The sequence below is a fragment of the Pseudophryne corroboree genome, chromosome 2 (assembly GCF_028390025.1).
Source record: "Pseudophryne corroboree isolate aPseCor3 chromosome 2, aPseCor3.hap2, whole genome shotgun sequence".
In the NCBI taxonomy this organism is placed as follows: domain Eukaryota; kingdom Metazoa; phylum Chordata; class Amphibia; order Anura; family Myobatrachidae; genus Pseudophryne; species Pseudophryne corroboree.
In genome coordinates, this window is record NC_086445.1 from 345,990,339 (window position 1) to 346,006,223 (window position 15,885).

At 48.2% G+C, this 15,885-nt stretch overlaps 1 protein-coding gene across 1 annotated transcript in view; it reads left to right on the forward strand.

Annotated features, from left to right (window-relative positions):
• Positions 1-15,885, forward strand: part of IPO5 (importin 5) — a 187,478-nt gene that overhangs the window by 80,989 nt on the left and 90,604 nt on the right. Inside the window, exons 11-13 of the mRNA XM_063953056.1 lie at positions 14,581-14,705; positions 14,982-15,071; positions 15,331-15,504. Of these exons, the coding sequence (XP_063809126.1) occupies positions 14,581-14,705; positions 14,982-15,071; positions 15,331-15,504 (389 nt within the window). The remainder of the gene's footprint in view (positions 1-14,580; positions 14,706-14,981; positions 15,072-15,330; positions 15,505-15,885) is intronic.

The window sequence follows — 15,885 nt, forward strand, 5'->3', positions numbered from 1 at the left end:
TGGAGTTCCCCCGATAAGAACTAGTGATTTCTAAGAGGTTACTGATGGCGTACCCTTTCCCGCCAACGGACAGGTTACGTTGGTAAACATCCCCTAGGGTGGACAAGGCGCTCACACGCTTATCAAAAAAGGTGGCACTGCCGTCTCAGGATATGGCCGCCCTAAAGGAGCCTGCGGATAGAAAGCAGGAAGCTATCCTGAAGTCTGTGTATACACACTCAGGTACTATACTGAGACCTGCTATTGTTTCAGCATGGATGTGTAGTGCTGCAGCCGCATGGTCTGATACCCTGTCAGACAACATTGATTCCCTCGACAGGGATACTATTTTGCTAACCATAGAACATATAAAAGACGTTGTCTTATATATGTGGGATGCACAGATGGACATTTGCCGGCTGGCATCTAGAATTAATGCAATGTCCATTTGTGCCAGGAGAGTATTATGGACTCGGCAGTGGACAGGTGATGCTGATTCTAAAAGACACATGGAGGTTTTGCCTTATAAGGGTGAGGAATTGTTTGGGGACGGTCTCTCGGACCTCGTATCCACGGCAACAGCCGGGAAGTCAACTTTTTTACCTCAGGTTCCCTCACAGCCTAAAAAAGCACCGTATTATCGTCCTTTCGGCCTCAGGCAAGCGGATCAGAGGCGCATCCTTTCTGCCCAGAGGCAGGGGTAGAGGAAAGAAGCTGCACCAGGCAGCCAGTTCCCAGGAACAAAAATCCTCCCCCGCTTCCTCTAAGTCCACCGCATGACGCTGGGGCTCCACAGGCGGAGCCGGGTGCGGTGGGGGCGCGTCTCCGAAACTTCAGTAACCAGTGGGTTCGCTCACAAGTAGATCTCTGGGCTGTACAAATTGTATCTCAGGGATACAAGCTGGAGTTCGAGGCGACTCCCCCTCGCCGTTACCTCAAATCAGCCTTGCCAGCTGCTCCCAGGGAAAGGGAGGTAGTACTGGCGGCAATTCACAAGCTGTACCTCCAGCAGGTGATGATCAAGGTTCCCCTCCAACAGGGACGGGGTTACTATTCCACAATGTTTGTGGTACCGAAACCAGACGGTTCGGTGAGACCCATTCTGAATTTAAAATCCTTGAACACTTATATAAGGAAGTTAAAGTTGAAAATGGAATCGCTCAGGGCGGTTATTGCAAGCCTGGAAGAGGGGGATTTTATGGTGTCGCTGGACATCAAGGATGCTTACTTGCATGTCCCCATTTACCCACCTCACCAGGAGTACCTCAGGTTTGTGGTACAGGATTGTCATTACCAATTCCAGACGTTGCCGTTTGGTCTGTCCACGGCACCGAGAGTATTTACCAAGGTAATGGCCGAAATGATGATACTCCTTCGGAAGAAGGGAGTTATGATTATCCCGTACTTGGACGATCTCCTTATAAAGGCGAGGTCCAGAGAGCAGTTGTTAGTCAGCGTAGCACTCTCTCGGGAAGTGTTGCAACAACACGGCTGGATTCTGAATATCCCAAAGTCGCAGCTGATTCCTGCGACGCGTCTGCTCTTCCTGGGCATGATTCTGGACACAGAACAGAAGAAGGTGTTTCTCCCTGAGGGGAAGGCCCAGGAATTGTCATCTCTGGTCAGGGACCTCCTGAAACCAAAACAGGTGTCTGTGCATCACTGCACGCGAGTCCTGGGAAAGATGGTGGCTTCTTACAAGCAATTCCCTTCGGCAGGTTCCATGCAAGGATCTTTCAGTGGGATCTGTTAGACAAATGGTCCGGATCGCATCTTCAGATGCATCGGTTGATCACCCTGTCCCCAAGGGCCAGGGTGTCTCTGCTGTGGTGGCTGCAGAGTGCTCATCTTCTCGAGGGCCGCAGATTCGGCATACAGGACTGGGTCCTGGTGACCACGGACGCAAGCCTCCGAGGATGGGGGGCAGTCACTCAGGGAAGGAACCTACCAAGGACAGTGGTCAAGTCAGGAGACTTCACTACACATAAATATACTGGAACTAAGGGCCATTTACAACACCCTGAGTCAAGCAGAGCCCCTGCTTCAAAACCAACCAGTGCTGATTCAATCAGACATCACGGCGGTCGCCCATGTAAACCACCAGGGCGGCACAAGAAGCAGGATGGCGATGGCAGAAGCCACAAGGATTCTCCGATGGGTGGAAAATCACGTGCTAGCACTGTCAGCAGTGTTCATTCCGGGAGTGGACAACTGGGAAGCAGACTTCCTCAGCAGGCACGACCTCCACCCGGGAGAGTGGGGACTTCATCCAGAAGTCTTCACGCAGATTGTAAACCGTTGGGAACGGCCACAGGTGGACATGATGGCGTCCCGCCTCAACAAAAAGCTAAAAAAATATTGCGCCAGGTCAAGGGACCCTCAGGCGATAGCTATGGACGCACTAGTGACACCGTGGGTGTACCAGTCGGTTTATGTGTTCCCTCCTCTTCCTCTCATACCCAAGGTACTGAGGATAGTAAGAAAGAGAGGAGTAAGAACTATACTCATCGTTCCGGATTGGCCAAGAAGAACTTGGTACCCAGACATACAAGAAATGATCTCAGAGGACCCATGGCCTCTGCCTCTCAGACAGGACCTGTTACAGCAGGGGCCCTGTCTGTTCCAAGACTTACCGTGGCTGCGTTTGACTGCATGGCGGTTGAACGCCGGATCCTAACGAAAAAGGGCATTCCAGATGAAGTGATTCCTATGCTGATAAATGCTAGGAAAGACGTGACAGCACAACATTATCACCGTATATGGCGAAAATATGTTGCTTGGTGTGAGGCCAGGAAGGCCCCTACAGAGTAATTCCAGCTGTGTCGATTCCTGCACTTCCTACAGTCAGGAGTGACTATGGGCCTAGAGTTGGGATCCATAAAGGTTCATATTTCGGCCCTATCTATTTTCTTTCAAAAAGAACTGGCTTCACTGCCTGAAGTTCAGACGTTTGTTAAGGGAGTGCTGCATACTCAGCCCCCTTTTGTGCCTCCAGTGGCACCTTGGGATCTTAACGTTGTGTTGGATTTCCTGAAATCCCACTGGTTTGAGCCACTTAAGACCGTGGAGCTAAAATATCTCACGTGGAAAGTGGTCATGCTATTGGCCTTAGCTTCGGCTAGGCGTGTGTCAGAATTGGCGGCTTTGTCATGTAAAAGCCCTTATCTGGTTTTCCATATGGACAGGGCAGAATTGAGGACTCGTCCCCAATTTCTCCCTAAGGTGGTATCAGCGTTTCATTTGAACCAACCTATTGTGGTGCATGCGGCTACTCGGGACTTGGAGGACTCCAAGTTACTAGATGTAGTCAGGGCTTTGAAAATCTATGTACCCAGGACGGCTGGAGTCAGGAAAACTGACTCTCTGTTATCCTGCATGCACCCAACAAGCTGGGTGCTCCTGCTTCAAAGCAAACTATTGCGCGCTGGATCTGTAACACGATTCAGCAAGCTCATTCTGCGGCAGGATTGCCGCATCCTAAATCAGTAAAAGCCCATTCCACAAGGAAGGTGGGCTCTTCTTGGGCGGCTGCCCGAGGGGTTTCGGCTTTACAGCTTTGCCGAGCTGCTACTTGGTCGGGTTCAAACACATTTGCTAAGTTCTACAAGTTTGATACCCTGGCTGAGGAGGACCTTGCCTTTGCTCATTCGGTGCTGCAGAGTCATCCGCACTCTCCCGCCCGTTTGGGAGCTTTGGTATAATCCCCATGGTCCTTACGGAGTTCCCAGCATCCACTAGGACGTCAGAGAAAATAAGAATTTACTCACCGGTAATTCTATTTCTCGTAGTCCGTAGTGGATGCTGGGCGCCCGTCCCAAGTGCGGACTCTCTGCAATACATATGTATATAGTTATTGCTTAACTAAAGGGTTATTGTTATGAGCCATCTGTTACTGAGGCTCAGTTGTTGTTCATACTGTTAACTGGGTATGGTTATCACAAGTTGTACGGTATGATTGGTGTGGCTGGTATGAGTCTTACCCTGGATTCCAAATCCTTTCCTTGTTGTGTCAGCTCTTCCGGGCACAGTTTCCTTAATTGAGGTCTGGAGGAGGGGCATAGAGGGAGGAGCCAGTGCACACCAGATAGTACCTAATCTTTCTTTTAGAGTGAACAGTCTCCTGCGGAGCCAGTCTATTCCCCATGGTCCTTACGGAGTTCCCAGCATCCACTATGGACTACGAGAAATAGAATTACCGGTGAGTAAATTCTTATTTTAATGGTTTTAAACCAGTTTCTAAGGGTCTACAAATTCAAGATGGAATAATTCCAGTCAGTCAGTGCAGGCTTAGAACAAGGCGAGTTCATGGTATCCTTGGACATAAAGGATGCATATCTGCATATCCCAATCTGGACTCCTCACCAGGCTTACTTAAGGTTTACACTGGTGACGGATCACTACCAATTCAGGGTCTTGCCGTTCGGTCTATCAGCCCCAAGAAGCTTTATGAAAATCAGGGCAGTCACGATTATACCGTATCTAGACGATCTACGGATCAAGGCATCATCTCAGGAACAGCTGATCAAGGATGTTCAAACATCGCATCAATTTCTCATTCAACATGGGTGGATTGTGAATTTCCAGAAATCCAACCTCATGCCAACTCGCTGGATTCAATTCCTCGGTCTCATCTTGGTCACAGTACGATTGAGCGTATTCTTACCAGAGCACAAGGTCCATGACCTAATAAGCTTAGTGGCTCAGGTACTGAGGACACAAACGGTTCCTCTACACCTGTGTGTGCAACTTCTCGGGAAGATGGTGGCATCGTTCGAAGCTCTCCAATACGGCAGACTTCATTCCCGACCTTTCCAGATGAACCTCATTGCTCAGGGAGCAGGTTCACTGTGGCGGCTACATCGGAGAATCCGACTCCCACCGCGCATACGAACCTCCTTAATTTAGTGATCGTTGCAAGAGATTCAGCATTTGGGATTGGAGGATCCTGACAACGGATGCCAGTCTCAGAGTTTGGGGTGCTGTCTCAGAGGAACATCAGTTTCAGGGCAGATGGATGTTACTGGAGAGCGGTTTATAATGCGCTTCTCTTAGCCGAAGACCTAGTCATGGGTCAACACTTAAAGATACAGTCGGACAATGTCACAACGACCGCTTACATAAACAGTCAAGGAGGGATAAGGAGCAGGATGGCGTTGCAGGAAGCCACAAGGATTTTGTTGTGGGCAGAAAGGCGAAACATCATCCTCTCGGCAGTGTTCATTCCAGGTGTGGAGAACTGGGGAACAGATTATCTCAGTCGCCAGGGCATGCATCTGGGAGAGTGGTGCCTACATCCACGGATTTTTGACATGGTGGTGAGGAGATGGGGTCTACCTCAAGTTGACCTAATGGCATCTCTGCAAAACCATCAGTTGACCAGATATGTTTCCAGGACAAGAGATCCAGCAGCAGAAGGAGTGGACGCATTAACACTTCCTTGATGTTACAGCAGGGTTTACATTTTTCCACTTTTCCCCCTTAAACCCAGGGTTCTGAAAGGGTTGAAATGAGAGCGAGTGTGGGCGATTCTAATCGCACCAGATTGGCCCCACAGGAGTTGGTTCTCAGACCTGCGTGGGTTACTAGCGGAAGGTCCTTGGCGGTTACCTCAGAGAGAGGACCTGCTATCTCAGGGATCGTTCCAACACCCAGAAGAACGGCCATTCCTACAATGATTGTCGCTAGGAAGCTGGTCACAGCCATGCACTACTACAGGATTTGGAAGAGGTACATGGACTGGTGTCAAGAACGTGGGTGGAATTCAACGAACTTCCACTTATCCAGACTTCTACTCTTCCTTCAGGCCGGTCTAGAGTAGGACTTAGGCTGGGCTCTCTGAGGGTTCAAATTTCGTCTCTCCCCATCCTATTTCAACAGCGGTTAGCAGCCTTGCCAGAGGTTCAAGCCTTTTTACAGGGGGTTCTGAGGATATGACCCCCTTTTTCGTCGTCGTCCTACTGCACCATGGGACTTAAATCTGGTGTTGGACTTTTTGAGATCACCAAATTTTGAACCGTTAGCAAGAACAGACCTGAAATATCTCTCTTGGAAGGTCACATTATTGCTTGCCTTGGCTTCGACCAGGCGGGTTTCTGAGTTGGAAGCCTTATTGTGTAATGTTTCGGGGTTTCATGTAAACCAGCCACTTGTAGTCCCATCTTTCCAGAGTCTCGCAGATGGGGATGTGTCATTGGATGTTGTCCGAGCTTTACGGGTATACGTACAAGTTACTTTGTCCTTCGGAAAGTCGGACCATTTGTTTGTTCTGTATGATGGGCCTAAGATGGTTTGGCCAGCATCTAAGTAGTCTTTGTCTGGATGGATTAGAATTGCCATTCGGCAAGCGTATATTTTCTGTGGCAAACAGGTTCTGGTTCAGACGGGTGCTCATACCACCCGGTCAATGGGTTCCTCATGGGTGGCTGCCAGAGGTGCTTCCACTACTTAACGATGCAGAGCGGCGACGTGGTCCTCAGCCCACACGTTTACAAAATTTTACAAGTTTGATACCTTTGCGTCCGGAGATTCTAAGTTCGGACATTTGGTTTTGCAGGCCACCGACAGCACTCCCTCCCTGGAGGATAACTTTGGGACGTCCCCTAATGTATAGGACTCCAGTGTCCTCTAGTGGATGAAAGAGAAAAGAGGATTTTGGTACTTACCGATAAATCCATTTCTCTGAATCCTCTAGGGGGACACTGGACGCCCGCCTCAGTGCTGTCAACCTGCTGTGTTCAAGGTTCTTGTTCAAACAGTTCGTACAAACGGCGTTAGTTTTTCGGTTAAGAGTTTCTTGGATGCCTTTTTGATAGGTTGTTCGGTTCCTCGCCATGTGCTATAGTATCATGTCCTATTCTCTGTCAAATTTTCCAAACTGAGGGAGGAGGGATGTGAAGGGGGAGGAGCCGGCTGTACAGACAATGCTAATTTTAGATTGTGCCACACCTCCGGTTGCAAGCTTCACACCCCTAATGTACAGGACTCCAGTGTCCCCTAAAGGATTCAGAGAAATGTATTTATCGGGAAGTACCAAAATCTTCTTTTCTAGTTGTTAATGTAATCAGTATTTTAAGATGATTCAACTGGTTATAATGTCTATGTTCTGCTTGCATTTCTCATAAATTTAATAATTTAAAGCACCAGCATTGGTGACGCATAAACAACACACATGTACAAGGCGGGTGCAATAAGTTTCCGGATGCACAAAATATATTCTATTTACATAGTGAACATTACATTTTTTCAAGTATTCGCCAGAAGAGTCTATGCAAAGTTGCATGTGTTCAAACCACTTCTACATATGTATAAAGGGCTCCGCTTCCAGTGACTTGCAACAACTCAAATGCATTTTGCACTTGATTTGTTGAAACACGAAGTCGCAGAGGGCCAATACTGGACTGTACTGCTGATCAAGCTCCTGGATGCGTTCATTGGCCAGAAAATACACCACTTTCCTGGACTTGTGGGCAGGTACATTGTTGTGATGGCGAAGGCTACCCTGGGCATGAGTACTTTGATGACGCCTGAAAATGGCTTTCAGCACTAGCTGTTCGCATACCAGTCCCCAGTGACAATGTGCTGCTGCACGAGTGGTACGGTAGTTACATGACCAGTCTTGGCCACAAATACAGCCACCATCTGCTTGGCCATTCTATTCTCATGTCGGAACGTCTGTGGTGTGTTGGTTGTTTGGTCTCAGGGTTAAAACTGTAGATCAAGGATTCATCGCCATTGATGATCTGTTTCAGCAACCATCTTCAAAACTGCCAGGCATGTTGTTGCTCTTGAGTCAGCTGATGGGGCACACAGTGTGCAGAAATCTTGCCCAGGCCAAGTTTTTCGTGGAGTATCAAGCGGATAGATCCTGATGAGATGCCGATCTCCTTCTCTGAGCCACAGCAGCAACATTGTATTCCGTGATGGCGGATACAGGTCAGCCGCAGCGCTCCTAGTCTTCCACGCCTAAATTCTGCAAACCTCTCATACACAGCAGATTGGGATGGCGCTTCCTCCCCAAAAGCAGTTTGCAGTCTGTCAATACTCTCCTGCTGTTGCAGACCACTCTTATAGTTGTAGAAAATCATGGGGTATATTCAATTGAAGTCTAATCCATTCCGACATTCATTTGTCGGAATGGATCCGACCTGGGCTATTCAATGACATCTCAATTCGACTTTTAAAAAAGTCGAATTGAGATGCGGGAGGGGAGACGGGGGAGAGCAGCGGCTATATAGCCGCTGCTGTAGCGCTGCTCTCCCCAGTCTCTCTGCATCACAGCCGCCGCTCACGGCAGCGTCCACCCGGCTCCAGCAAGCGAGGACCTGCTTGCTGGAGCTGGGTGGACGCTGCTGTGAGCGGCGGCTGTGACATCCTCCAGCGCGGCTCACCCCGTCCCTGCCTCGGCTCACCCCATCCCTTGCACTGCTCTCCCCATCTCACTTCGACTTTTTTTTAAAGTTGAATTGAGATTGTCGGTTTTGGCCCCCTTTTCGACACAAGCATGTGGATCGGCAGCTATTGCGCCGATCCACGTGCTTTTCGACAAGTCGAATTCCTCGACTTGTTGAAAATTTGGGGTTATATTGAATAGGTTGGAACCCCTTCCGACCTAAAAAAAAAAAGTTGAGACGGCAGCTTTCGACTTCAATTGAATACACCCCCATGTATCTCCAAGGGCCTCTGTTGAGCTCCATAATGAGTTTAAGTGAACATGCTGACTCCTTCTGTGTGCAGTGCCTTCTATGCGATTGTGTGCATTGACATTTCACAAGAACTTTAGTCAGATTACAGTTCACAACCAGTCAGATTGTCTACTCTACCTAATGTGCTGCACATTCGGAACCTTATTGCACACCCCTTGTATCCAGCATCAACCCTCTGAGCATATACCAGCCATCAACCTAAAAATGTGCTCAATTTCAGAAACCAAAGCAGAATGGTGTTGAATTGTATTGACATATTGCTTTATATTTCTCTGACGTCCTAGTGGATGCTGGGAACTCCGTAAGGACCATGGGGAATAGCGGCTCCGCAGGAGACTGGGCACAAAAGTAAAAGCTTTAGGACTACCTGGTGTGCACTGGCTCCTCCCCCTATGACCCTCCTCCAAGCCTCAGTTAGATTTTTGTGCCCGGCCGAGAAGGGTGCACACTAGGGGCTCTCCTGAGCTTCTTAGTGAAAAGTTTAGTTTTAGGTTTTTTATTTTCAGTGAGACCTGCTGGCAACAGGCTCACTGCATCGAGGGACTAAGGGGAGAAGAAGCGAACTCACCTGCGTGCAGAGTGGATTGGGCTTCTTAGGCTACTGGACACCATTAGCTCCAGAGGGACCGAACACAGGCCCAGCCTCGGAGCTCGGTCCCGGAGCCGCGCCGCCGGCCCCCTTACAGAGCCAGAAGCAAGAAAAGGTCCGGAAAAATCGGCGGCAGAAGACATCAGTCTTCAACAAGGTAGCGCACAGCACTGCAGCTGTGCGCCATTGTTACTCAGGCACACTTCACACTCCGGTCACTGAGGGTGCAGGGCGCTAGGGGGGGGCGCCCTGAGCAGCAATGTAAAACACCTTGGCTGGCATAAATACACCACATATAACCCCCAGGGCTATATGGGTGTATTTTAACCCCTGCCAGATTCCACAGAAAAACGGGAGAAAAGGCCGCCGAGAAGGCGGCGGAGCCTATCTCCTCAGCACACTGGCGCCATTTTCTCTCACAGCTCCGTTGGAGGGAAGCTCCCTGGCTCTCCCCTGCAGTTACTACACTACAGAAAGGGGTTAAAAAAGAGAGGGGGGCACTAATTAGGCGCAGTATAACAATACAGCACCTATAAGGGGAAAAACACTTATATAAGGTTATCCCTGTGTATGTGTGTATATATATATATATATATATATATATATATATATATATATTTATTATAGCGCTCTGGTGTGTGCTGGCATACTCTCCCTCTGTTTCCCCAAAGGGCTAGTGGGGTCCTGTCCTCTATCAGAGCATTCCCTGTGTGTGTGCTGTGTGTCGGTACGTTGTGTCGACATGTATGAGGAGGAAAATGAGGTGGAGGCGGAGCAATTGCCTGTAACAGAGATGTCACCCCCTAGGGAGTCGACACCTGAGTGGATGAGCTTATGGAAGGAATTATGTGACCGTGTCAGCTCTTTACAAAAGATTGATGACCTGAGACGGCCGGCGACTCAGTCTGTGCCTGTCCAGGTGTCTCAAAAGCCATCTGGGGCTCTAAAACGCCCGTTACCGCAGATGGCAGATACAGACGCCGACACGGATACTGACTCCAGTGTCGACGATTAAGAGACGAATGTGACTTCCAGTAGGGCCACACGTTACATGATTGAGGCTATGGAAAATGTTTTTACACATTTCTGATAATACCAGTACCACTAAAAAGGGTATTATGTTGGGTGAGGAAAAAACTGCCTGTAGTTTTTCCTGCATCTGAGGAATTAAATGAAGTGTGTGATGATGCGTGGGTTTCCCCCGATAAAAAAGTTATTGGCATCATACCCCTTCCCGCCAGAGGATAGGGCACGTTGGGAAACACCCTTTAGGGTGAATAAAGCGCTCACACGCTTGTCTAAACAGGTGGCACTACCGTCCCCGGATACGGCCGCCCTTAAGGAACCTACTGACAGAAAGCAGTAAAATATCCTAAAATGTATATACACTCACACGGGTGTGATACTGCGACCAGCAATCGCCTCAGCCTGGATGTGCAGTGCTGGGGTGGCTTGGTCGGATTCCCTGACTGACAGTATTGATACCCTAGATAGGGACAGTATATTACTAACTATAGAGCATTTAAAAGATGCATTTCTATATATGCGTGATGCACAGAGGGATATTTGCCGACTGGCATCAAGAGTAAGTGCGCTGTCCATTTCTGCCAGAAGCAGGTTATGGACAAGACAGTGGTCAGGTATGCTGATCCCAAAAGGCATATGGAAGTATCGCCTTATAAAAGGGAAGAGTTATTTGGGGTAGGTCTAACAGACCTGGTGGCAACGGCTGGAAAATCCACATTTTTACCCCAGGTAGCTTCTCAACCTAAGAAGACGCCGTATTATCAGGCGCAGTCCTTTCGGCCCCATAAAGCGGGCAAAAGGCGCCTCATTTCTGCCCCGTGGCAGAGGGAGAGGAAAAAGGCTGCAGCAAACAGCCAATTCCCACAAAAGCCCTCTCCCGCCTCCGCAAAGTCCTCAGCATGACGCTGGGGCTTTACAAGCGGTCTCAGGCACGGTGGGGGCCCGTCTCAAGAAATTCGAGACGTCTTCCCCTCGCCGTTTCATAAAGTCTGCTTTACCGACGTCTCCCTCAGACAGGGAGACAGTATTGCAAGCCATTCACAGGCTGTATTCCCAGCAGGTGATAATCAAGGTACCCCTCCTGCAACAGGGAAAGGGGTACTATTCCACACTATTGGTGGTACCGAAGCCGGACGGCTCGGTGAGACCAATTTTAAATCTAAAATCCTTGAACGCTTACATACAAAGGTTCAAATTCAAGATGGAGTCACTCAGAGCAGTGATTGCAAACCTGGGAGAAGGGGACTATATGGTCTCTCTGGACATCAAAGATGCTTACCTACATGTCCCAATTTACCCTTCTCCAAGGGTACCTCAGGTTTGTGGTACAGAACTGTCACTATCCGTTTCAGACGCTGCCGTTTGGATTGTCCACGGCACCACGGGTCTTTACCAGGGTAATGGCCGAAATGATGATACTCCTTCGAAAGAAGGGAGTTTTAGTTATCCCTTACTTGGACGATCTCCTGATAAGGGCAAGATCCAGGGAACAGTTGGAAGTCGGGGTAGCACTATCTCAGATAGTGCTGCGGTAGCACGGTTGGATTCTCAATATTCCAAAATCGCAGCTGATCCTGACGACACGCCTTCTATTCCTAGGGATGATCCTGGACACAGTCCAGAAAAAGGTGTTTTCTCCCGGAGGAGAAAGCCAGGGAGTTATCCGAACTAGTCAGAAACCTCCTAAAACCAGGCCAAGTGTCAGTGCATCAGTGCACAAGGGTCCTGGGAAAAATGGTGGCTTCCTACGAAGCAATTCCATTCGGCAGATTCCACGCAAGAACTTTCCAGTGGGACCTGCTGGACAAATGGTCCGGATCACATCTTCAGATGCATCAGCGGATAACCCTGTCACCAAAGACAAGGGTGTCTCTCCTGTGGTGGTTGCAGAGTGCTCATCTTCTAGAGGGCCGCAGATTCGTCATTCAGGACTGGGTCCTGGTGACCACGGATGCCAGCCTGCGAGGCTGGAGAGCAGTCAGACAGGGAAGAAATTTCCAGGGCTTGTGGTCAAGCCTGGAGACATCACTTCACATAAATATTTTGGAGCTAAGGGCCATTTACAATGCCCTAAGCCAAGCAAGACCTCTGCTTCAAGGTCAGCCGGTGCTGATCCAGTCGGACAACATCACGGCAGTCGCCCACGTAAACAGACAGGGCGGCACAAGAAGCAGGAGGGCAATGGCAGAAGCTGCAAGGATTTTTCGCTGGGCGGAAAATCATGTGATAGCACTGTCAGCAGTGTTCATTCCGGGAGTGGACAACTGGGAAGCAGACTTCCTCAGCAGGCACGACCTCCACCCGGGAGAGTGGGGACTTCACCCAGAAGTCTTCCACATGATTGTAAACCATTGGGAAAAACCAAAGGTGGACATGATGGCGTCCCGCCTAAACAAAAAAATTGGACAGGTATTGCGCCAGGTCAAGGGACCCTCAGGCAATAGCTGTGGACGCTCTGGTAACACCGTGGGTGTACCAGTCGGTGTATATGTTCCCTCCTCTTCCTCTCATACCAAAAGTACTGAGAATTATAAGACGGAGGGGAGTAAGAACTATACTTGTGGCTCCGGATTGGCCAAGAAGGACTTGGTACCCGGAACTTCAAGAGATGCTCACGGAGGACCCGTGGCCTCTACCTCTAAGAAGGGACCTGCTCCAGCAAGGACCCTGTCTATTCCAAGACTTACCGCGGCTGTGTTTGACGGCAGGGCGGTTGAACGCCGGATCCTGAAGGAAAAAGGCATTCCGAATGAAGTCATCCCTATCCTGATCAAGCCAGGAAGGATGTAACCGCAAAGCATTATCACCGCATTTGGCGAAAATATGTTGCGGGGTGCGAGGCCAGTAAGGCCCAGATGGAGGAATTTTCAACTAGGTCGATTCCTGCATTTCCTGTAAACAGGAGTGTCTATGGGCCTAAAATTGGGGTCCATTAAGGTTCAAATTTCGGCCCTGTCAATTTTCTTCCATTAAGAACTAGCTTCAGTTCCTGAAGTTCAGACGTTTGTAAAAGGGGTACTGCATATACAGCCTCCTTTTGTGCCTCCAGTGGCACCTTGGGATCTCAATGTAGTTTTGGGGTTCCTAAAGTCACATTGGTTTGAACCACTTGAATCTGTGGAGTTAAAATATCTCACATGGAAAGTGGTCATGTTGTTGGCCCTGGCCTCGGCCAGGCGCGTGTCAGAATTGGCGGGCTTTATCCTGTAAAAGCCCTTATCTGATCTTCCATTCAGACAGGGCGGAATTGAGGACTCGTCCTCAATTTCTCCCTAAGGTGGTTTCAGCGTTTCACTTGAACCAGCCTATTGTGGTACCTGCGGCTACTAGGGACTTGGAGGACTCCAAGTTGCTGGACGTAGTCAGGGCCCTGAAAATATGTTTCCAGGACGGCTGGAGTCAGAAAATCTGACTCGCTGTTTATCCTGTATGCACCCAACAAGCTGGGTGCTCCTGCTTCTAAGCAGGCTATTGCTCGTTGGATTTGTAGTACAATTCAGCTTGCACATTCTGTGGCAGGCCTGCCACAGCCAAAATCTGTAAAAGCCCATTCCTCAAGGAAGGTGGGCTCATCTTGGGCGGCTGCCCGAGGGGTCTCGGCTTTACGACTTTGCCGAGCAGCTACTTGGTCAGGGGCAAACACGTTTGCTAAATTCTACAAATTTGATACCTTGGCTGAGGAGGACCTGGAGTTCTCTCATTCGGTGCTGCAGAGTCATCCGCACTCTCCCGCCCGTTTGGGAGCTTTGGTATAATCCCCATGGTCCTTACGGAGTTCCCAGCATCCACTAGGACGTCAGAGAAAATAAGAATTTACTTACCGATAATTCTATTTCTCGTAGTCCGTAGTGGATGCTGGGCGCCCATCCCAAGTGCGGATTGTCTGCAATAATTGTACATAGTTATTGTTACAAAAAATCGGGTTATTATTGTTGTGAGCCATCTTTTCAGAGGCTCCTCTGTTATCATGCTGTTAACTGGGTTCAGATCACAGGTTGTACGGTGTGATTGGTGTGGCTGGTATGAGTCTTACCCGGGATTCAAAATCCTTCCTTATTGTGTACGCTCGTCCGGGCACAGTATCCTAACTGAGGCTTGGAGGAGGGTCATAGGGGGAGGAGCCAGTGTACACCAGGTAGTCCTAAAGCTTTTACTTTTGTGCCCAGTCTCCTGCGGAGCCGCTATTCCCCATGGTCCTTACGGAGTTCCCAGCATCCACTACGGACTACGAGAAATAGAATTATCGGTAAGTAAATTCTTATTTTTTGCTTTGGTTTTCTGCAGCGGACTGGAAGTACAGACATGCTGGTCTTATGGCATTGTCAGCCATTGGGGAAGGCTGTCACCAGCAAATGGAGAGCATTCTTAATGAGATGGTCAACTTTGTTTTGCTTTTTCTTCAAGATCCAGTAAGAATCCTATCTATGCACTAAGAATGTCACTTTTACTTCATTGATTCACTAGATTTCTTAAAGATGAAGTCAATGCTTAATTTACGGAGATCCTTTCCAGATAATATGCATATTATCTTTCAGATTCACACAAACTCAATCTTTGTGTTTTTATAATTTGTTTAAGGGGCAGCATATTCTACATTAAAGGGATTATCCTATAAAGAGTGGAATGTTTGTGCATGCTTATTAAAACACTGAAAATCTGAATATGTAAATTGTGTTCACTTTTAGCACCCCCGCGTACGTTATGCTGCATGTAATGCTATTGGACAGATGGCAACAGACTTTGCCCCTGCATTCCAGAAAAAGTTTCATGAGAAAGTAAGAACCCATTATATTTTCTTCTGTGAACTAGTTTTTGTTTTGCTAAATGTTTTTTTGCTAGGTCAGGGACAAAGTGGCTATGGTCTCACGAGAGAAAAATGTGCTTGGGTAAAAACAGCTCATATGTAGTACATTCATAATTTGCACTTTGTGGCTAAGGTGTTGACTGCAGACTTGCAGCTCTTTATTCCAGCATACCGACTTTAAATCATACAAACAAAAATCCATCATTCTTCATCTTTTTTTCTCTTTAAAGGTGATAGCAAGCCTGCTACAAACCATGGAAGATCAAGGTAACCCTCGTGTCCAGGCTCATGCAGCAGCTGCTCTTATTAACTTCACTGAAGATTGTCCCAAGTCACTTCTCGTTCCTTACCTGGATAATCTGGTTAAACATTTGCATTCCACAATGGTGGTCAAGTTGCAAGAGGTATGACAGTCAATGATTGAGTCAGTCTATAACCAATGGCTATTCCTTTCCGCATGTATGAAATAGCTGTAAATATTTAAAAATTAATAATTAGTAAGGTGGAGAGTGAATTAAGCGCAATGTTCTACCACATGCATTGCAGGCTATTGAACGGAGAACCTTGCTAATTTTTTCTTGCTCCTTTATGGAGTTGAATCAGCAGATGCTAATTCAGTTTCTTTCTATGTATTAAATCCATTTTATTATGTTAAACTCATAGTTAATACTAACTAGTTGCATTATCGTCAGGTCTTTTATGATTGAATAAGTTGTTTTTTTTTTTTGTTTTTTTTCTACTGTTGAGGCTTTCATTTTGACTGCGGGCAGGTACATTGGGGAGGG